The 23201-nt window shown below is 45.1% G+C and overlaps 2 protein-coding genes and 2 non-coding genes across 5 annotated transcripts in view; 2 read left to right on the forward strand and 2 right to left on the reverse strand.

Moving 5' to 3' along the window:
* The window catches only part of LOC144697489 (uncharacterized), a 61234-nt gene extending 56292 nt beyond the window's left edge, over window positions 1-4942 (reverse strand). The window contains exons 1-4 of one of the 2 annotated variants that reach the window (XM_078569482.1): window positions 4720-4942; window positions 4344-4457; window positions 2965-3070; window positions 32-1204 (exon numbers count right to left, since the gene is read on the reverse strand). In XM_078569482.1, coding sequence (XP_078425608.1) covers window positions 170-1123 — 954 coding nt within the window. In that variant the 5' untranslated portion in view covers window positions 1124-1204; window positions 2965-3070; window positions 4344-4457; window positions 4720-4942 and the 3' untranslated portion in view covers window positions 32-169. Of the gene's footprint in view, window positions 1-31; window positions 1205-2964; window positions 3071-4343; window positions 4458-4719 lie in introns of those variants that run through there. The other variant, XM_078569483.1, reaches the window with a different exon arrangement.
* The window catches only part of LOC144697983 (uncharacterized), a gene marked incomplete at its 5' end in the record, with an annotated part of 268587 nt that overhangs the window by 6148 nt on the left and 239238 nt on the right, over window positions 1-23201 (forward strand). The gene's annotated exons all lie outside the window — the stretch shown is intronic.
* On the forward strand, window positions 11803-11885 carry trnas-aga (transfer RNA serine (anticodon AGA)). Its single transcript has one exon. It is a non-coding gene; the product is annotated as a tRNA-Ser (tRNA).
* On the reverse strand, window positions 14487-14555 carry trnak-cuu (transfer RNA lysine (anticodon CUU)). The gene has a single exon. It is a non-coding gene; the product is annotated as a tRNA-Lys (tRNA).

The raw sequence follows: 23201 nt of genomic DNA on the forward strand, positions 1-23201 counted from the left end.
TGTTAGAGCCATTAAAAAGATTCAACACAGTGTGCTTAACACAAAGCTGATTTATTTGACTTTATCCAGAATATTAACTGGGCTGGAGTTTATTCAGCAGAAACAGACCCCAATGAATATGGTTTCGTTCTGGATGTGACAAACAGAAAAATCTACTCAATGTTATGAGTTACTTGTGAACTCGCTGGTGCCTCAGCAGTGCAGATGACTGAGTGAATCTCTTCCCACACTTGGAGCAGGTGAACGGCCTCTCCCCAGTGTGAACTCGCTGGTGTACAGTGAGATTAGCTGATTGCCTGAATCCAGTCCCACAGTGAGAGCACCTGAACGGTCTCTCGTCAGTGTGAACACGTTGATGGGACATCAGTTCCCCGGAACTTTTGTAGCACTTCCCGCAGTCTGGACATTTAAAAGGCCTATCGTCAGTGTGAACTTGCTGGTGTCTCAGCAGGTGGGATGATTGAATGAATCCCTTCCCACACTCGTAGCAGGTGAATGGTCTCTCTCCAGTGTGAACTCGCTGGTGTTTCAGCAGGTTGGGTGACCGAGTGAATCCCTTCCCACACTGGGAGCAGATGAATGGTCTCTCCCCAGTGTGAAGTTGCTGGTGTTGATGCAGCCCTGAAGATCGGGTGAACTCCTGCCCACACTCGGGGCAGGTGAACGGTCTCTCCCCTGTGTGAACTCGTTGGTGTTCCAGCAGCCCTGCTAATCGCGTAAATCCACTCCCACAAACAGGGCAGGTGAACGGCTTCTCCCCAGTGTGGACTCGCTGGTGTCTCAGCAGGTGGGAAGAATGATTGAATCCCTTCCCACACTTCAAGCAGGTGAACGGCTTCTCCCCAGTGTGAATTCGCTGGTGTCTGAGCAGGTTGGACGAATGATTGAATCCCTTCCCACACTCGGAGCAGGTGACTGGTCTCTCCCCGGTGTGAACTCGCTGGTGTGTCAGCAGGTTGGATGATCGAGCGAATCCCTTCCCACATAGGGAGCAGGTGAACGGTCTCTCCCCAGTGTGTGTGCGCCGATGAGTTTCCAGCTCAGATGGGAATCTGAATCCCATTCCACAATCCCCACATTTCCACGGTGTCTCCCCACTGTGAACGGTGCTTTGTCCGTCCATGTTCAATAGGGCGACTCCGTCAGATCCTGATCTGATGTTTGGTTTCAGTTTCCCGATTACAAATCCTGCCCTTCGAATACCCTGTGAAATTGATTTAAAACAGAAAAAAGGGAGTGAGAGAGAACCCACAAAAACACAAAGGCAGGTTGTGAAATTGAGCTGAATGAATCTGGGAATTTGCGGGGCCGGCACAAGGAAAAAGTGACCATGAAAACTGCTGGATTGTCATAAAAACCCAACTGGTTCACTAATGTCCTTCAGGGAAGGGAACCTGCCACCTGGTCTGGGCCAACACAAGACTCTGGTCTCTATAAGAACTGAAGAAATAGGAACAAGAGAAGTCCTGACATCCCGTCGAGCCTGCTCCACCATCCAATACGATCGTGGCTGATCTTGGGCTTCAACTCCACTTTCCCGCCCACTCCTCATATCCCTCGACTCCCTGAGAGACCAAAAATCTCCCCATCTCAGCCGGAAATATATTCAATGATGGAGCATCCACAACCCGCTGGGCTGGAGAATTCTATATGACAGAGAGAGAAGGGGAGTGGGAGAAAGAGAGAGATGGGGAGTGGGAGAGGCAGAGAGAGAAGGGGAGTGGTAGAGAGAGAAAGAGAAGGGGAGTTGGAGAGAGAGAGGAGGGAGTGGGAGAGAGAGGAGGGAGTGGGAGAGAGAAGGGGAGTGGGTGAGACAGAGAGAGAGAAGGGGAGTGGGAGAGGCAGAGAGAGAGAAGGGCAGTGGGAGAGACAGAGAGAGAAGGGGAGTGGGAGAGACGGGGTGAGGGGCAGGTTTTTATAAACCTACAACTAAACCAGAAGTTGGATTGAATCTCCTGAACCACTAATCTTCACCTCCTGGAAGGACCAGGGTAGCAGGTGTATGTGAACACCATCACCTCCAAGTCACACACCGTCCTGACTTGTGTGACATCCAATACTGGATAAGCAGAAATTTCCTCCATTTAAATATTGGGAAGACTGAAACCATTGTCTTCAGTCCCCGCCACAAACTCCACTCCTTAGACACGGACTCCATCCTTCTCCCTGACAACTGTCTGAGGCTGAACCAGACTGTTCACAACCATGGTGAAATATTTCACCCCAAGATGAGCTTCCAACCACATATTCACATCATCACCAAGACCACCTATTTCCACCTCAGTAACATCGCCCGACTCCAGCTCAGTCTCAGCTCATCTGCTGCTGAAACTCTCATCCATTCCTTTGTTTCCTCTAGACTTAACTAACGCACTCCCGGCCGGCCTCCCACATTCAACCTCCCTGTAATCTTGAGGTCATCCAAAACTCTGCTGCCCATGTGCTTACTTGCACCAAGTCTTGTTCATCCATCACCCCTGTGCTCACTGACCTACAAAGGCTTCCTGGTTGAGAAGCACCAAAATTTTAAAATTCCCATCCCTATTTTCCAATTCCTGTGTGGCTGCTCCCTGTTGCTGGAATCTCCTCCAACGTCCCAACCCTCGGAGATATCTGCGCTCCTCTAATTTGGCCTCCTGACCATTCTTGATTTTTATTCTTCCACATTTGCGCCCATTCTGTCAATTTCCAAGGCCCCAAGCTCTGGAATTCACTCCCTGAACCTCTTCCTCTCTACCTCATTTTCCTCCTTTAATTTACTCTGTAAAACCCACCTCTTTGACCAAACGTTTGGTCATCTGCCCTAATATCTCCTTCTGTAGCTCAGTGTAAAACCTTGCTTTGCAACATTTCTGTTGGAAAATTGTCTTACGTTAAAAGTGCTATATCAATTGTTGTTGTTGATTTTGGACATATATCACTGTTCCTTCATCATCACTGGGTGAATAAGCTGTAACTCCTTACCTAACAGCATTGTGGGAGCACCTTCACCACACGGACTGCAGCGGTTCAAGAAGGTCAAACATCATCTTCTCCACAGGCAACTGAGGATAACAATAGATGCTGGTATCTGTGGAGAGAGACAGAGTTATGCAGAATGATTTTTTTTTAAAATTCAGGTGGGTGTCACTGGCTAGGCCAGCATTCAGAGGGCAGCTAAGAGTCAACCACTGCTGTGATCCGGAGTCATGTGTCAGCAAGATTTCCTTCCCTAAAGGGCATCAGTGAACCAGATGGGTTTTTACAACAATCAACAATCATTTGATTATTAATGCCAGTCTTTTTTTTTATTTAATTGAAATTCCACCATCTGCCATGATGGGATTTGAACCAGGGTCTCCAGGATATTGCCACTGGATCACTAGTCCAGTGACAATACCACGACACTATCACCTCCCCTCAGGGAGTAAAAATGGTGCAGAATTTGATGGTCAGTATAAGCTCAGAAGTGGAAGAGAAATGGACTATAGCGCAGGAAAAACAATTCCTGACTATGGAAGATACTGTGGGAAGGTAAAGCTGGGAAGCCAGCAGCACATGGTTGGGGGATGGGCAGCAGTGGAAACTTCATTTAGACACAGTCAGCAGGAGTAACAGTAAAATACTAAACATAACTCAAATACATCCATTATTAGAGACAGGGGAAGTTAAAAAATGGCAGAGAGGTGATCAAGGAGGGCAGAGGTGAAACAGAGCAATGGATGGACATGGATTCAGATCCACAGTAAAGGAGCCATACCAGCCCCAGAGCTCTGGGACCCCTCACAGATACAGAGCATAGAACTAAACACTCTAAATTGTAGTGAAAAACAGTCAACTCTGAAACAGTTTGTTTTCAACTTTAAACTCTCCTGCTGGAGTCTGCAGCTGGAAAGATATCAGAAGCACTGGAGTCAGAGAAAAATCTCCCAGTTGAGGAAATACCCAGGGAGCGGGGTGATGTCACCGTGTAATTGTCGATGTGTGATGATGTCATAGACACGGACACAGAACATCTGGGTCTGTGCAAACCAGTGATCACCACACATTATGAAGGATGGGAGGGTCCTTGAGAGGGTGCAGAGGAGATTTCCCAGAATGGTTCGAGGGATGAGGTGTTTTAATTGTAAGATTACGTTCAAGAAACTGGGGTTGTTCTGCTTGGAGTAAAGGAGATTGAGGGGAGATTTGATAGAGGTGTACAGGATTATGAAAGGTAGTTAAATAAAAGCTGTTCCCATTAGCTGATTATGAAAGGATTAAGGGACAGAGATTTAAAATTTTAGGCAAGATCCACAAAGGGGATGCCAGGAAGAGAGTTTTTTTACCCAGTGACTGGTAATGACCTGGAACTCAATGCTTACATTCAAAGGCTGGTGATATTCAGGTCCTGGTGAAACAAGTGACTTTCAGATTTTGACATGATGGTTGGTTTTAGTTTCTCATCTCCCTCGAGTTTGCCCTCCTCTCCTAACATCCTGTAAATAGAGTTCACAAAATCCATCACTGTCAGTCCAGGACAGAAATTCAAAAAGAACAAACATTTCTCTTGGTTTGAGTTTGCTGTGTGTAAATCCGTAAATCCTCCCCTTCTAACTCCCTGTAAAAGGAGTTTCCAAAATCCATCCCTGTCAGTCCAGGATAGAAATTCACAACATTCTCTCCTCTTGTTACATGGACCAGGATGACCGCGCATGCGCCCTGCTGCACATTGCCCCCTATAAAGATGGCGGTCGTTACCCCGGGCCTGGTGAAGGGAGAAATCCAGACTTTTTCGGTCCGTTCTCTGCAAACACAAGACCGGAATCTTGTTATTTGGGGTCTGCGGTCTGCACTGTGTCTTTATGAAGCCTCCCTGCCCACTCCCCTGGCTCCATTCCTCCTCACACACCCACTAATTCTGTTAGTTTGCTCCACTCGACATTCGCCCGCCCGCTTTGAGCAGCTTCAGTCACAGACCAGCACTGCGCATGCCCTAGCACACAAAGCAATGCACATGCGCAGAGCTGTGTTGTTGTTGTTGTTGTGCGGATAGGGCACATTCTGTCCCACGGCGAATGCTGGTTGACCGCTCCGCCATTGAAGGACCATATTGTAGAACAGATACCTATGTCCTGTAATCAGAATACGATTAGTGCCAAAGGGGCAAGACATAAAATTGTTGAATCAATTGATGCAGTGGCCAAATTGCTCCGGGGTCCACCACAATTCTCCCCTGGATGTAATGAACAGCAGAACAAACAACTACAGTTAAATCTGAACTCAGTGTAGTCTCAGCAGATGGGGTGAGCAAGTGACTTTTCCCCCTATACATGGAACATTTAAACCATGTCATGCCAGTATCAATGCTCTGATTGTGGATTAAATCCATTGAACTTTTATAATTGGAGTGTTATCGTGTGGGCAAACTGAATAATACCCTTTGCACGCCTGATGTATCTGAATGGTCTCCCTCCCAGCGAGACTCTGTTGCTGTGTCAGTAACTGGGATGAGTGAGTTCCTTTCCAATTCCAGCTGGTGAACAATCTGTTTACAGTGTGAATTTATCTACACATTTTCAGCTCAGGCATGATCTCGAAATCTACTGGTAATGGGTTCCACGTTCTTAGCACAACATAAGAAAAAGGAGCGAGAGTAGGCCATTCGGCCCCTCAAGCCTGCTCTGCCATTTAATAAGATCATGTCTGATCTGATAGTCACCTGAAATCTGTACCCCACCTATCTCCGATAACCTATCACCCTCTTGCTTGCCAAGAATATATCCACCTCTGCCTTAGAAATATTTAAAGATTCTGCTGCCACAGCCTTTTCAGGAAGAGAGTTCATAAGTTTCACGACCCACTGAGAGAAATAAAAATGGCCTCATCTCCGTTTTAAATGGTTGACCGCTTATTTTTAAACAGCAATCCCGAGTTCTAGATTCTCCCACAAGAGGTAACATCCTTTCCACATCTGCCCTGTCATGTACCCTCAGGATCTTATATGTTTCACTAATCAGGTAAAGTAAAGCAAAATACTGCAGATGCTGGTTATCTGAAATAAAAACAGAAAATACTGGAATTCTCAGCAGATCTGGTAGCGTCGGTGGAGAGAGAAACAAAGTTTTCAGTTCAGGTCTATAGCCTTTCATCAGAACTGCACTGCATCTGAAATGTTAATTTTGCCTCTCAATCCAAAAATGCTGGCAGGTGTGGTCAGGGAGCTCAAGAAGAAAATGAAAATCCCCTTTGAGGAATCGAATCCGAGGAGAATGAAGGGTGAACGGTCCGACTGACCAGAGACAGTCAAGACGCCTTTCCCTTCTTTAAGATGCTGGAACATTGACTCTGATGTTCTCAGTGAAATTAACTGATCTGAGACATTGAAAGGATTCTCGTTACTGCACATCAGGAATTCAAACCTAATATCGGCTTCAGGACAATCAGAATACTTGGTAACAGACAAGACACCGAAAGGCTCAAAGGGAGATGGCATCGGTTATAGGAGAGCGGGTTCCTGGTGACATGGATGTGTCTGCAGTGGGTGGGATCAAAATATTTCCTGTATCCACAATGAATGTCCCACGCTTTATTTTGGAAGAGTAAAACTGATAGAGCGACAGTCATCTGGGTAGTGGTAATCTGAAGATTACACTCACTGGTTGGGATACCTTGTAGGCGGGACTTGTGTAAGTGTCTGTGGTGCAATTGGTCAGCATGTTTACCTGTTAGCTGAAAGGTTGGTGATTCAAGAACACCCAGGGAGGTAAAGCTTTTTATTGTTTTTCCCCCTCATCACCAATCATTCTCACAGTTCTGGGTTGTCATTGGGTACTTGGGCTGCACGTTAACATCCCCAAAACGGTGACAGATCTTTTGTTATCCAGTGAGCTCCCACAGAAACATCTTCCTTTTAAAACTACTTTTTCTGTCAAATATAATGAGAAAAGATTTGGACCCACTATGTACCTTCATTGAACCCATTAGAAATCCATGAAATTATTGGACTCAAATGAACCCATCAATTATTCTCACTTCCTCAGCTCCACAGTGAGTGAGACAGGGAAAAGCAGAAAAGCAGCAATATTCCTGCCCCGCACTCTCCAATCACCCGGTAAATATTAAATCCAGGAGAAAATCCTGAGGAAAATGGATCACAATGTTTGGAAGGAGATGCAGCTAAGAACTGGAAGATGTGAATGATGTTATTGAGATTGAGAGAGATGCATTGCAACCTTGGGGCTTTTGTAGGTCGACAACCTTCCACGCTTTGAAATTCAGAACAAGCTGAGGTGTCAGATGGAAAGCAACAGGTTTATTCATGTATATTGGTGAATGGCATTGTTTTTCACATTCCTGGCTAGCTGGTAGAGTATGAGACTCTTAATCTCAGGGTTGTGGGTTCAACCACCACGCTGGGTGCTGCAATACTTTAAAAATCTGAGTAAGAGTGATAGGGGCTGGGAACGTTGACTCTGTTTCTCTCTACAGCTGCAGAGTTTTTCCAGCATTTTCTGATTTTGTTTCAGATTTCCATCATTCGCAGTAATTTGCTTTTATCTTTTTACTTTTAAAATCTTGCTGCTTGAAATGAAAAAAACACCAATTGCTGCGGCTCCTGTGAAACTTACAAGACAGGCATTCACCACTGAAAGCAACTGACACACATCAAATTCAAAGCACTTTCATGTTGCATCTTTTTCTGCTTCTGTCCCTGCCTCACCTCCAGCTCCCTCTGCCCGTCCAGCTCCCAGGTCAATCAGCTGCTTGATGCAGACACAGTCAGTTCGTGGGAATGGGTAAAATTCGTGGGTAAAGAGACACCTGGATCTCACCTTCCTGATTCTCCCAGATACCGATTACAGGAATGTGCCCAGTGCCGATTATCCACAGTCACTCTCTCCTCCCAGTTGTTCAGCTTTGAAATTGATTTTCACATTGGATTTCGATGTGAAGAAATCAGAGCTGTGATAAGTTTGTATTGTTCGGTGAATGTACTGCAAGAAGGTACATAACAGGCTGATGGTAACAGTGCTCTTTGGACGCGGTGAGCTCCAGTGAAGGATTGGCACCATTAATGTGTCGCTCAGTTAGTCTCGTGACAAATCTCGTGCTGGAAATGACAAGAAAACTCACTGAATTTTCTCTGTGTTTTGGTTTCAAAAGAGCCAAATACAAGGTAAGAAAGGACATCTTGCTCGACTGAGTTATAAAATGGCAGACTGGCCCGTGCTGTTGGGTAACATAAAATTATAGAAAGTTGCAGCGCAGAAAGAGGCCATTCGGCTAGGCGTGCTGCTTTCAGAGAGCAGTAGCGATTCGTTGATCTAACAGGAGTGATATTTGTGCAAACAGGAGGCAGCAAAATTCGTACTTCTCCCACTCATATTTTGCCTCACACCAACATTTCTGTCGTCAGTGCTTTGCAACCAGCCCTTTTCCTCTTCCTTCATACCCTCACTCCACCTCCGTGTTTGTTTCCTGTTTGTTCCAAGTGTGACATTTCCAGCTCTGAGGCGAGACTTCAAGTCTCACTCCACTAATTCTGGGAGAGGTGTGAAATGTTTTCAATCAATAAGTAATCAACACTGGTTTTAACAATTCCACAAGATCAATAAATCAACATTCCCTGACCGGTAATCAAACCCAGGCCACGGCAGTGAGAGCGCCGAATCCTAACCACTAGACCACCAGGGAAACTATGCCAACGTTTTTCGATTTGGCTTATCTACGTTGCTTTTGCCTAATGTTTTTCAGTTTAGATTTCTTTCACCACAAAACTGCCTTTTTTGATTCAAGACAAAGGACTTCGTCAGCCAATGAAAATGACAGTTGCTGTGAGTAGCAACATGAAATCGACAGTGAGGTGAAATCGCCCCACAAGCTGCTCATGTGTAACTTTCAATTTCCAAAACCCTCCACCCTATTCGCTGTTGGTTCAATGGAAGCGCCGATCCCGAGTCACTGGACATTAGGGAAACTACCAATAAGGCTTGACATTTGGATTATGGAGGCAACTTTTGACATTTTCTATTTCATTCCCGATCTCTTTCACTAGAGACAACTTTCTCTGACCAAATGGTCTCTTTAAGTTGAACACAAGTGACTTCACCAATGAGAAGAACCATTGCTGTTAGCTGGAACATGAAATCGATACTTTCCTCCTTCAAGACAATTCTTAAAGCCTCCCCCTTTGACCGAGCTTTTAGTCACCTGACCAAATATGAGGCTCGGTGTCACATTTTGTTATATAATGCTCCTGGGGAATGCTTGTGACGTTTCATTAGGTTAAAGGCGCTTTATAAATATAAGTTGTTGTTGTTGAAGGATATATATAGAAAGGGCCAGTCTCCTGTTTGATCTTTCACGCTGATACTTTTCTCTGTGACATTTTAACATGAATTCACACAACTAATGTGAATCCAGTTTGTGACGTTAAAAATGTTTTCACCACCTCAGAGAACTGAACCACATTGACAATCACAGAGGAACAGACACAGAGATATACACCGAAAGTGACAGAGGCCTAAGGAGAGACACACACCCAGAAAGAAAGGATGTCACCAACTTGGCTCAGTGTTTGTTCCATTTCTGAAAGCAAATTTCCTGAATGCTGACAAATGAATGGGAATCAGAAAATACGGAAGTATTTAACTGATAATTAATTTGGTTAAAATCAAAAATGGTGAAAACTTTAGTCAGCAGGATTCCAACCCTTGTGCTCATATTTACAACAAACCTAAATTATCGAACTTTCGCTCACACTGAAATAAACAAGTTTGGGTAATGCTCTTGCCAGGTTTCAAACCGCAGCTCCATCATATGTGAAGCGAATATGACCCCACTCGCCTCTATAAACCCTGCGCTGTAAAGAGCCCAATGGAGCTGTCTGCAATGTTAAGCGGTGACGTCATGCAGCAGCACTTTGGGTCTTTGTTTTGAAGAAATGGAATTCGACTGTTCTCATTTGGAATGCTGGAGACAGACTGATCAACAATGTCATCATCAAATGGCACAGCTCAGTAAGAGGACCTTCCACCCATGGTGTCTCTCAGTTTTGTACAAAGAGCTTTATAATTAATGACAATTTCCTTCTCTTTCTTCTTAACCATATTTTTATCACTTTCAAGCCATTGCACATTTCCCATTCGGAAACTCGGAATTAAGAAAACCAATACTGAAAGCTTCAGCTGGTTCCTCACCTGAGCAAATACGTCAGACTTGCTCCAGGGACTGACGTTTGCCGTGTTTTACTTTTGTCAGAAGGAAAAGGCAATATAATTTGCAGGCTAACATGGATGTTCTTTTCATTCACGGGATGTCGGCTTCGCTGTCTGGGCCAGCATTTATTGTCCATCCCTAATTGCCCTTGGGAATGGGGTCTGCCTTCTTAAACCTCTGCAGTCCATGTGGTATAGGTACACCCACGGTGCTGTTAGGAAGGGAGATCCAGGATTTTGAACCAGCGACAATGAAGGAACGGCGATATACTTCCAAGTCAGGATGGTGACTGACTTGAAGGGGAACTTCCAGGTGGTGGTGGTGTTCCCATCTACTTGCTATCCATGTCCTTCTGCCTGGTAATGGTCGTGGGTTTGGAAGGTGCTGTCGAAGGAGTCTTGTTGAATTCCTGCAATGCATCTTGTAGATGGTACACACTGTTGCTACTGTGCATTGGTGGTGAAGGGAGTGAATGTGGATGTGGTGCCAGTCAAGTGGTTTGCTTTGCCCTGGATGGTGTCCAGCTTCTTCAGCATTGTGTGGGCTGCCCCCATCCAGGCAAGTGGGGAGTATTCCACCACACTCGTGACTTGTAGATGGTGGACAGGCTTTGGGGAGTCAGGAGGTGAGTTACTCATTGCACGATTCCTAGCCTCTGACCTGCTCTTGTAGCCACAGTGTTTATATGGCTAGTCCAGTTCAGTTCCTGGTCAATGGTAACCCCCAGGATGTTGATAGCGAGGGATTCAGTGATTGTAATGCCGTTGAACATCCAGGGGCAATGGTTGGATTCTGTCGTGTTGGAGATGGTCATTGCCTGACACTTGTGGGGTGCGAATGTTACTTGCCACTTGTCAGCCCAAGCCTGGATATTGCCCAGGTCTTGCTGCATTTGGACATGGACTGCTTCAGTATCTGAGGAGTCGGGTATGGTGCAGAACATTGTGCAATCATCAGCTAACTTCCCCAATTCTGACCTTATGATGGAAGGAAGGTCATTGGTGAAGCAGCTGAAGATGGTTGGGCCGAGGATGCTACCCTGAGGAAGTCCTGCAGTGATGTCCTGGAACTGAGATGACTGACCTCCAACAACCACAACCATCTTCCTTGTGCTAGGTATGACTCCAACAAGCGGAGAGTTTCCCCCTGATTCCCATTGACTCCAGTTGTGCTAGGGCTCCTTGATGCCACACTCGGTCAAATGTTGCCTTGATGTCAAGGGCTGTCACTCTCACATCATCTCGGGAGTTCAGCTCTTTTGTCTATGTTTGAACCAAAGCTTTAATGAGGCCAGGAGCTGAGTGGCCCTTCTGGAACCAAAACAGGGCACCAGTGAGCAGGTTATTGCTAAGTCAGTGCCACTTGATAGCACTGTTGATGACCCCTTCCATTACTTTACTGATGATGGAGAGTAGGCTGTTGGGGTGGTAATTGGCCAGGTTGGATCATTCTCATTCTTTCATTCCCAGTTTGGTAGGAAGAATGGGGAGAGACAGGATAAATTGCAGGGTACCAGGGAAAAGGTCAGGTAATGGCAGTGACAGGATGGGCAGAAAGACAGCTTTCTCTGCTCTAACCATTGTATGATTTCAAACAAATAATAGTACTATTGGAGTAATTTCTGTAGTCGTGGCCGAGTGGTTAAAGCGATGGATTAGAAAATCCATTGGAGTTGTCCTGCGCAGGTTCAAATCCTGCCGACTACGGACAGAACTAATTATCGAATGAATCGAGGAAAAGAGATCCAAACACATCCATGATCTCTTATTTCCATTCATTTATCAGCCTTCTGCAAATCTCCAGTCCGAAATGGGAAAAAGAACCCAATTTGATGACATGATTCCATTCTGGTATTTGTCTCTCCTTAGGCCTCTGTCACTCTCGGTGCATACTTCTGTTTGTGTTCCTTTGTGTGGGTCAATGTAGTTCAGTTCCCTGAGGAGGTGGGCAATTTTTATGAACACAAACTGTATTCACATTAGTTGTGCAACTTCACATTACAATGTTATAGTGAAAAATATCAGGATGAAAGAGGCAAGAGGAGTTTGTATCTTTCTATGTATGGACTACAACAACTACTTATATTTCTAAAGTTCCTTTTCCCTAATGAAACGTCACAAAGCATTCCCCAGGAGCATTATAAAACAAAGTATGACACCGAGCCACATATTCGGTCAGATGACTAACAGCTCGGTCAAAGGGGGAGACATTAAGAACTGTCCTAAAAAGGAAAGTATCGATTTCATGTTCCAGCTAACAGCAATGGTTCTTCTCATTGGTGAAGAAGTTGCTTGTGTTCAACCTAAACAAACCATTTGGCCGGAGAAAGTTGTCTCTGGTGAAGGAGATCGGGAATGAAAAAAAAGTCAAAAGTTGCCTCCATAATCCAAGTGTCCAGCTTTATTGGTCATTTCCCTGGTGTCCAGTGACTGTGAATCAGCGCTTCCATTGGACCAACAGCGAATAGGGTGGAGGGTTTTGGAAATTGAAAGTTGCACAGGAGTAGCTTGTGGGACTATTTCACCTCACTGTCAATTTCATGTTCCAGCTCACAGCAACCGTTGTTTTCATTGGTTGAAGAAGTCGTTTATCTTGAACCTAAACAGGCAGTTTTGTGGTGAAAGAGATCTGAACTGAAAAACAATAGGCAAAAGCAGCGTAGATAAACTAAATCGAAAAATGCTGGTGCAGCTTCCCTGGTGGTCAGGATTCAGGGTTCCCACCTCAGTGGCCTGGCTTCAATTCCCAGTCAGGGAATGTCGAGTTATTGAATTTGTTGGAATGAGTATTGATTATTCATTGATTGGAAACGTTCAAAAGCTCCACCAGAATCAAAGGAGTGAGAGCTAGAAAACATCACTAAGATAAAAGCAAAAAACTGCGGATGCTGGAAATCCAAAACAAAAATACGTGGAAAAACTCAGCAGGTCTGGCAGCATCTGTGGAGAGGAGCACAGTTAATGTTTCAAGTCCACATGACTTTTCAACAGAACTAAGGAAAAATAGAAAAGGGATGAAATATAAGCTGGTTTAAGGGGGTGGGGGGCTGTTGGGACAACCCATCTCTTCTTGGCTATCCAGCTCTTCTTGTCCCAAACCCCCTTAAACCAGCTTATATTTCACCCCTTTTCTATTTTTCCTTAGTTCTGTTGAAGAGTCATGCGGACTCAAAACGTTAACTGTGCTCCTCTCCACAGATGCTGCCAGACCTGCTGAGTTTTTTCAGGTATTTTTGTTTTTGTTTTAGAAAACATCACACTTGGTTCAAGTGAAGTGAGGGGATGAAGGAAGAGGAGAGGAGACAGGCCTGGTTGCAAAGCACTGACTATAGAAATGTTGGCGTGAGGCAAAATATGGGTGGGAGAAGTATGAATTTTGCTGCCTACTGTTTGCACTGGCACAAATATCACTCCTGATGGATCAAACAATCACTACTACTCTTTGAAAGCAGCACGCCAGGCCGAATGGCCTCTTTGTGCTGTAACTTTCCATAATTTTATGTTTCCTAACAGCACGGGTCATTAGGCCATTTTCTCACCCACTCAAGTGAGATGTACTTTCTTACCTTGTATTTGGCTTTTTTGAAACCAAAACACGGAGCAAATTCAGCGAGTTTTATTGTCATTTCCAGCACGAGATTTGTCACGAGACTAATTGAGTGACACATGAATGGTGCCAATCCTTCACTAGAGCACACCGCATCCAAAGAGCACTGTTACCATCAGCCTGTCATGTACCTTCTTGCAGTACATCTGCTGAACAATATAAGCTTATCACAGCTCTGCTTTCTTCACATTGAAACCCAATGTGAAAATCAATTAAAAAGCTGAACAACTGGGAGGGGAGTGACTGTGGATAATCGGCACTGGGCACATTCCTGTAATCAGTATCTGGGAGAATCAGGAAGATGAGATCCAGGTGTCTCTTTACCCACGAGTTTTACCCATTCCCATGATCTGACTGTGCCTGCATAAAGCAGCTAATTGACCTGGGAGCTGGACGTGCAGAGGGAGCTGGGGGCGAGACAGAAGCAGAATGAGATGCGACATGAAAGTACTTTGAATTTGACATGTGTCACTTGCTTTCAGTGATGAATGACTGCCTTGTAAGTTTCACAGGAGCCGCAGTGATTAGTTGGTGTTTTATTTAAGCAGCAAGATTTTAAAAGTAAAAAGATAAAAGCAAATTACTGCGAATGATAGAAATCTGTAACAAAAGCAGCATATGCTGGAAAGACTCAGCAGCTGGAGCGAGGGTTAATGTTTCCAATCCGTATGACTTTTATTCAGATTTTTAAAGTATTACAGCACCCAGCGTGGGGCTCGAACCCACGACCCTGAGATTAAGAGTCTCATGCTCTACTGAGCCAGCTAGGCACGTGAAAAGCTGTTTCCTAAAATACATGGAGAAACCTGTTGCTTTCCACCAGATACCTCAGCTTGGTCGGAATTTTAAAGTGTGGAACGTAATCAGCCTACAAAAGCCCCAATGTTGCAATGCATTCCTCTCAATCATCAATAACATCATTCACATCTTCCACTTCTTAGCTGCACCTCCTTCCAAATACTGTGATCGATTTTCCTCGGGATTTCCTCCTGGATTTAATATTTACCTGCTTTGTGTCCTCATTTTGAAATCAGATTCGCATCAACATCCAACACAAATTGAATTGCAAACCTGACAGGCAAAAAATGGAAAACAAGTCACTCGGTAACACAAATCCCATGGTGCTCATTTTCAGATTCACAACAGTCAGATTTTCAATAAAATGAAGGAATTTTACAGTGAAAAGTTTAGAAAGTTGGTGTGACTTATATTTGTGACTCACTCACTCGGGAATTCTGTAAAAGCTGCTCGGAGGTTTAGTGACCGGGATATAATCTACCTGTGTTTTTCCTGAGCCTGTGCTCGGCGTATTGGGAGGTTTGGGCCGGGTTGGAATATCTTGCGTCCCAGGGATGGGCAGTAACCCGCTGATCGAAGCTGCAGTCGCCGCTTTCTGCTGGCAGTAGGTGATTGGAGAGTGCGGGGCCGGAATATTGCTGCTTTGCTGCTTTTCCCTGTTGCACTCACTGTGGAGTTGAGGAAGAGAGAGTAATTGATGATTCATTTGATTCCAATAATTTCATGAATTTCTGATGGGTTAGATGAAGGTACAGAGTGGGTCCAAATCTTTTCTCATTGTATTTGACAGAAAACGTAATTTTAAAAAGAAGCTGTTTTTGTGGGAGCTCACTGGACAACAAAAGACCTGCCACCGTTTTGGGGATGATACCTTGCAGCCCAAGTACCCAATGACAACCTGGAACTGTGTGGCAATGATTGGTGATGAGGGGCAAAAACAGTAAAAATCTTCACCCCCTGGGTGGTTTTGAATCACCAACCTTTCAGTTAACAGGCAAACACGCTGACCAATTATGCCAGAGACACTTACACAAACCTAACTGACAAGGTATCCCAACCAGGGTGACAGTGAGTCTAATGTTCAGATTGCCGCTACCCAGATAGTTATCGCGCTCTATCAGTTTTACTCTTCCAAAATAAAGGGTGGGATATTCATTCCGGATACATGGAAACAGTCCGATCCCACCCACTGCAGACACATCCATGTCACTGGGAACCAGCTCTCCTACAACTGGTGCTGTCTCCCTTCGAGCCTTTCGCTGTTTTGTCTATTTCCAAGTATTCTGATTGTCCTGAAGCCGATATTAGTTTTGAATTCCTGATGTGCAGTAATGAGAATCCTTTCAGTGTCTCAAATCAGTTAATTTCACTGATAACATTAGAGTTAATGTTCCAGCGTCTTAAAGAAGGGAAAGGTACCTTAACTGTCTCTGGTCAGCCGGGCGGTTCACCCTTCACTCGCATTGGATTCCATTCCTCAAAGGGGGTTTTCATTTCCTTCTTGAGTTCCCTTAACACATCTGGAAGCATCTTTGGATTGAGAGGCATTATGAACATTTCAGATGCAGTGCAGTTCTGATGAAAGGTTACAGACCTGAAATGAAAACCATGTCTCTCTCTCCACAGTCACTACCAGATCTGCTGAGAATTCCAGCATTTTCTGTTTTTATTTCAGATAACCAGCATCTGCAGTATTTCGCTTTACTTTACCTGATCAGTGAAACATATAAGATCCTCAGGGTACTTGACAGGGCCGATTTGGAGAGGATGTTACCTCTTGTGACAGAATCTAGAACTCGTAATTGCTGTTTAAAAACAAGGGGTCACCCATTTAAAATGGAGATGAGGAGATTTTTTTTTCACTCAGTGGGTCGTGAAACTTTGTAACTCTGTTCCTGAAAAGGCTGCAGAAGCAATGTTTTTGAATATTTTTAAGGCAGAGGCTTGGGAATCAAGGACATGATAGGTTATCGGGGATAGGTGGGATACAGATTTCAGGTGACTATCAGGTCAGTCATGATCTTATTAAATGGCGGAGTAGGCTTGAGTGGCCGAATAGCCTACTCCTGTTCCTTTTTCTTACGTAGTGCTAAGAATGTGGAACCCATTATCAGTCGATTTCGAGATCCATGTCTGAGCTAAAAATGTGTAGGTAAATTCACACTGTAAACAGATTTTCCACCAGTTAAAATTGGAAAGGGATTCACTCTCATCCCATTTACTGACACAGCAACACAGTCTCGTTGGTGGGAGACCATTCAGATACTTCACGTGTGCAAAGGGCTTTATTCAGTTTGCCCACACTTTAACACTCCAACTTTAAAATTTCAAAAGATTTGATCCACAATCAGAGCAGAGATGCTGGCAAGACACGGTTTAAATGTTCCATGTATCGGGGGAAATGTTACTAGCTCACCCCATCTGCTGAGACTCCACTCAGTTCAGATCTAACTGTCAGGGTTTGTTCAGCATTCAGGCGAGAATTGCGGTGGACCCCGGAGCAATTCGGCCACTGCATCAATTGATTCAACAATTTTATGTCTTGCCCCTATGGCACCCATCGTATTCTGATTACAGGACATAGGTTTCTGTTCTACAACGTGATCTTTCAATGGCGGAGCGGCCACCCAGCATTCGCTGCGGGGCAGAATGTGCCCTAACCTCACAACAGCAACGCTATGCACATGCGCATTGCTCAGCATGTTGGAGCATGCGCATTGCGACCGGATCCATGAGCATGCGCAGTGCTGGTCTGTGACTGATGCTGCTCAGAGCTGGTGAGAGATGTCGAGTGGAACAAACTAACAGAGTTAGTGGGTGTGTGAAGAGGAATGGAGCCAGCGGAGCGGGCAGGAAGGCTTCATAAAGACACAGTGCAGACCGCAGTCCCCAAATAACAAGGTACCGGTCTTGTGTTTGCAGAGAACGGACCGAAAAATTCTGGATTTCTCCCTTCGCCCAACTCGGGGTAACGGCCGCCATCTTTATAGGGGGCAATGTGCATCAAGGCGCATGCGCGGCCATCCTGTTCCAGATAGCAGAAGGAGAGAATATTGTGAATTTCTATCTTGGACTGACAGGGATGGATTTTGCAAACTCCTTTTACAGGGGGTTAGAAGGGGAGAATTTACACACAGCAAACTCAAACCAAGAGAAATGTTTGTCCTTTCTGAATTTCAATCCTGGATTGACCATGATGGATTTTTTGAATTCCATTTACAGGATGTTAGCAGAGGAGGGGGAACTCAAGGGATACTTGAGGGAGATGAGAAACTCAAACCAAACATCACGTCAAAATCTGAAAGTCACTTGATTCACCAGGACCTGAATTTCAGTAACTGGGTAAAAAATCTCTACCTCACATTGTTGATCTTATCTTAAATCTCTGCCCCTTATTCCTAATTAATCAGCTAATTGGAACAGCTTTTATTTAACTACCTTTTATAATCCTGTACACCTCTATCAAATCTCCCCTCAAGCTCCTTTACTCCGAGGAGAACAACCCCAGTTTCTCGAATTTAATCTTACAATTAAAATCCCTCATCCCTTGAACCATTCTGTTAAATCTCCTCTGCCCCCTCTCAAGGACCCTCACATCCTTCATAATGTGTGGTGATCATTGGTTTGCACAGACCCAGATGTTCTGTGTCCGTGACATAATCGCACATCGACAATTACACTGTGACGTCATGACACATCAACAATTACACGGTGACATCATCACACATCAACAATTACACGGTGACATCACCCTGCTCCCCAGGTATTTCCTCAACTGGGAGATTTTTCTCTGACTCCAGTGCTTCTGATATCTTTCCAGCTGCAGGCACCAGCAGGAGAGTTTAAATTTGAAAATGGTGAATTTGTTTCAGAGGTGAGTATTTTTCACCATCCATCTACAATTTAGAGCTTTTAGTGCTGTGCTTTGTTTTCTGTGAGAGGTTCCCTGGCTCTGGAACTGGTGTGACTCCTTTTCTGAGGATCTGAATCCATGTCCATCCATTTCTCTGTTTCACCTGTGCCCTCCCTGATCACCTCTCTGCCATTGTCCACCTTCCTCTGTCTCCAATAATGGATCTATTTGAGTTATGTTTAGTATTTTATTGTTACTTCTGCTGACTGTCTCAATGAGGTTTCCACTGCTGTCCATCCCCTGACCTGTCCATCCTGCTGTCTTACCAGCTTTATCTTCCTACAGTATCTTTCATAGCCAGGAATTGTTTTTCCTGCGCTATAGTTCATTTCTATTCCATTTCTGAGCTTATATTGATCATCAAATTCTGCAGCATTTTTACTCCCTGTTACTCATTCTACACACCCTGAGACATTAACTCTGTTTCTCTCTCCACAGATACCAGCATCTATTGCGATCCCCAGTTGCCTGTGGAGAAGATGATGTTTGACCTTCTTGAACCGCTGCAGTCCGTGTGGTGAAGCTGCTCGGTAAGGAGTTACAGGTTATTCACCCAGTGATGATGAAGGAACAGTGACATATGTCCAAATCAACAACAACAATTTGTATTTATGTCGTAAGACAATGTTCCAAGGCATTTCACAGAAATGTTGCAAAGCGAGGTTTGACACTGAGCCACATGAGGAGACATTAGGGCAGATGACCAAGCGTTTGGTCAAAGAAGTGGGTTTTACGGAGTATCTTAAAGGAGGAAAATGAGGTAGAGAATGGGAGAGGTTTAGGGAGTGAATTCCAGAGCTTGGAGCCTTGGAAAGTGACAGAATGGGCACGAATGTGGAACAATACAAATCAGGAACGCTCAGTAGGCCAAATTAGAGGAGCGCAGATATCTCCGAGGGTTGTGATGCTGGAGGAGATTCCAGCAACAGGGAGCAGCCATACAGGAATTTGAAAATAAGGGGTGGAGTCGGGCGATGTTACTGAGGTGGAAATAGGCGGTCTTGGTGATGATGTGGATATGTGGTTGGAAGCTCATCTTGGGGTGAAATATTTCACCATGATTGTGAACAGTCTGGTTCAGTTCCAGACAGTTGTCAGGGAGAGGGATGGAGTCAGTGTCTAGGGAGTGGCGTTTGTAGCCAGGACTGAATACAATGGCTTCAATCTTCCCAATATTTAAATGGAGGAAATTTCTGTTCATTCAGTACTGGATGTCAGACAAGTCAGGACAGTGTGTGACTCAGAGGGGAACTTAGAGGTGATGGTGTTCACATACACCTGCTACCCTGGTCCTTCTCGGGGGTAGAGGTTAAAGGTTTGGGAGATTCTGTCAAAGTTCTGGTTTATTTGTAGGTCTATGGAAAGCCCTCTCCTCACCCCCTGCCTCTCTCACTCCTCTCTCTGACTTTCTCTCTCTCTCCTTTTCTCCTTCTGTCACATAGAATTCTCCAGCCCAGCGAGTTGTGGATGCTCCATCATTGAATTTATTTCAGGCTGAGATGGAGAGATTTTTGGTCTCTTAGGGAGTCGAGGGATATGGGGAGTGGGTGGGAAAGTGGATTTGAAGCCCAAGATCAGCCACAATTGTATTGAATGGTGGAGCAGACTCGAAGGGCCATGTGATCTCCTGCTGCCTCTAACGCTTGTTTTATTATTGACACCAGAGTCTTGTGTAGGCCCAGACCGGGTGGCAGGTTCCCTTCCCTGAAGGACATTAGTGAACCAGTTGGGTTTTTATGACAATCCGGCAGTTTTCATGGTCACTTTTTCCTCGTGCCGGCCCCACAAATTCCCAGATTCATTCAGCTCAATTTCACAACCCGCCTTTGTGTTTTTGTGGGTTCTCTCTCATTCCCTTTTTTCTGTTTTAAATCAATTCCACAGGGTATTAGAAGGGGAGGATTTGCAGTCAGGAAACTGAAACCAAACATCACATCAGGATCTGACAGAGTCGCCCTATTTATCTTAACCTGAATATCATCAGATTTTGAACATGGAAGGAAAAAGCACCGTTCACAGTGGGGAGAAACTGTGCACATGTTCTGTGTGTGGACGAGGCTTCAGCCGATCATCTGCTCTGTTAAAACATAAATGCAGGGACAACAGGGAGAAACCGTGGAAATGTGGGGACTGTGGTAAGGGATTCAAATATCCGTCTGAACTGGAAACTCATCGGCACAGTCACACCGGAGAGAGACCATTCACCTACTCCATGTGTGGAAAAGAATTCACTTGCTCATCCCATCTGCTGACACATCATCGAGTTCACACTGGGGAGAAACCATTTACCTGCTCCGTGTGTGGGAAGGGGTTCACTCAGCCATTCAACTTGCTGAAACATGAGCGACTTCACACTGTGGAGAGACTGTTCACCTGCTCCACGTGTGGGAAAGGATTCACTCAGACATCTGATCTGCTGGCACACCAGCGAGTTCACACTGGGGAGAGACCATTCATCTGCTTAGTGTGTGGGAAGGGATTCACTCAGTCAACTAACCTGCTGAAACACCAGCGAATTCACACTGGGGAGAGACCATTTAAATGCTCAGACTGCAGGAAGTGCTATAAAAGCTCTGGGGAACTGATGTTCCATCAACGTGTTCACACTGACGAGAGACCATTCAGGTGCTCTCACTGTGGGACTGGGTTCAGGTGGTCATCTCAACTCACAGTACACCAGCGAGTTCACAGCGGAGAGAGGCCGTTCACCTGCCCCGCATGTGGGAAGGGATTCACTCAGTTACCCAACCTGTTGACACACCAGCAAGTTAACACTGGAGAGAGACCGTTCACCTGCTCCGTGTGAGAGAAGGGATTTACTCAGTTATCCCACCTGCTGAGACACCAGTGAATTCACAAGTGACAACAGTGACTGGATTTTGCTGTTAATTGCATCCTGGACTGAACTGTGTTCATTTGAGTCTGTTTCTACTAACGTTAATAAACTCCAACCCAGTTATAGCTGTTAATATTCTGAATAAAGTCAAATAAATCAGCTCTGTGTTAAACAGACAAGTTAGTTCCTTTTGAAGGGCTCTCCCTCTCCCCTCTCTCCTCCATCCTCACCTCCAACAACAAGTGTGAGGAGCTCATGGAGCTTCTTTGTCACTAAGATTGAGACAATCCGATCAGCTGCCTCTGCTGCTTCCCTCCATTCCACTTGCCCACCCGGACAAACTGTCTCTAAAGATCCCTCTTGTTTGAGCCCTGAACCCACATCTTTCTTTAGTTTCGCTCCCATTTCCTCTCATGCCACCTTAGTGCTCATCTTGTCCATGATACCCACCCCCTGCTCCATTGACCCTATTCCCACTAAACTGCAGGTCACCCAACTTCCCCATGTTCGCTGAGATTGTTAATGGTTCTCTCTCTTCAGTTACTGTCCCTCTCTCCTTCAAATCTGACATCATCAAGCTCTTGTCAATAAACAAACCTTTGGCCTTGTCCTTGCAAACTGCTGTCCCATCTCCAACCTTCCTTTCCTCTCCAAACTCCTCAAACATGTTCACACCTCCCAAATCCGTGCCCATCTTTCCCAGAACTCCCTCCAATCAGGTTTATGCCCCTGCCACTGTACTGAAACAGCTCTGATCAAAACCACCAATGACATCCTAGGTGACTGTGACAAAGGTAAACTATCTCTTCTCATCCTTCTCAATGTGTCTGCAGCCTTTGACAAGGTTGACCACACCATTCTGCTCCATCACCTCTCCACTGTCATCCAGTTGGGTGGGGCTGCTCTCTCCTGGTTCCATTCTTCTCTTTCTAACCATCATCAGTGAATCACTTGTAATATCTTCCCTTCCCACTCCCACACTTACCTCTGGTGTCCCCAAAGGATCCAGCCTTGGCCTCCTCTTATTTCTCATCAACACGCCCCCCACAGCGACATCATCTGAAAACGCAGTGTCAGTTATCACTGGTACACTGACAGTGCCCAGCTCTACCTCACTCCCACCTCTCTCGACTTCTCCGCTTTTGTTAAATAATCAGATTGTTTGTCTGATGTCCAGTGGTGGATGTGCAGAAATTTCCTTCAATTCAATATTGGGAAGACCAAAGCCATTGTTTTCATTCCCTAGATACCAACTCCATTCTTCTCCCCGGCAACTGTCTGAGACTAAACCAGACTTTTTGCACAAGTGATGTCAGGTTTGACCCTGACATATGTTCTGACTCGGGTGTATGTGTCTTGGTGAGTTTCCAGTCAAATTATGATGTGAATCTTCCCCACAGGCAGAACAGACAAACAATTCTCCTTCCATTATCAAAGGCTGGTCATTTATGAATTCAGTGATTCTATAAGATCTTGTCGAGATTTTTGATTTGAGTTTCCCATCTTAAAATCCTCTCCCTCTAATCCCCTGTAAACACAGTTTACAAAAGTCATCACTGTCAGTACAGGATAGAAATTCAGAACAGACAATTCTAGTTTCTATGGAATATTCTTTCTCCTTTCATTCCCCCAAGTCTATAAATCCCTGTCCCACACACTCCTCTCCCTCTCTGCTCATTGTTCCAGATTCAGTGTCCGGTCTCCTACTAATTATTTTCTCCTCTCCAGATACTCTCCCTGACCTTAAAGTGGTGACTCAGGCTGTGGGTCAATCCAACTCCTTCACTCCAATCCATTGACTGTTTACAATACAGGTGGAGGCCATTCACCCGTCCTGCCTGAGCTGGCTCTCTGTAAGCGCAAATGAGC

Source organism: Cetorhinus maximus, chromosome 23 (assembly GCF_964194155.1).
Source record: "Cetorhinus maximus chromosome 23, sCetMax3.hap1.1, whole genome shotgun sequence".
Taxonomy (NCBI): Eukaryota; Metazoa; Chordata; class Chondrichthyes; order Lamniformes; family Cetorhinidae; genus Cetorhinus; species Cetorhinus maximus.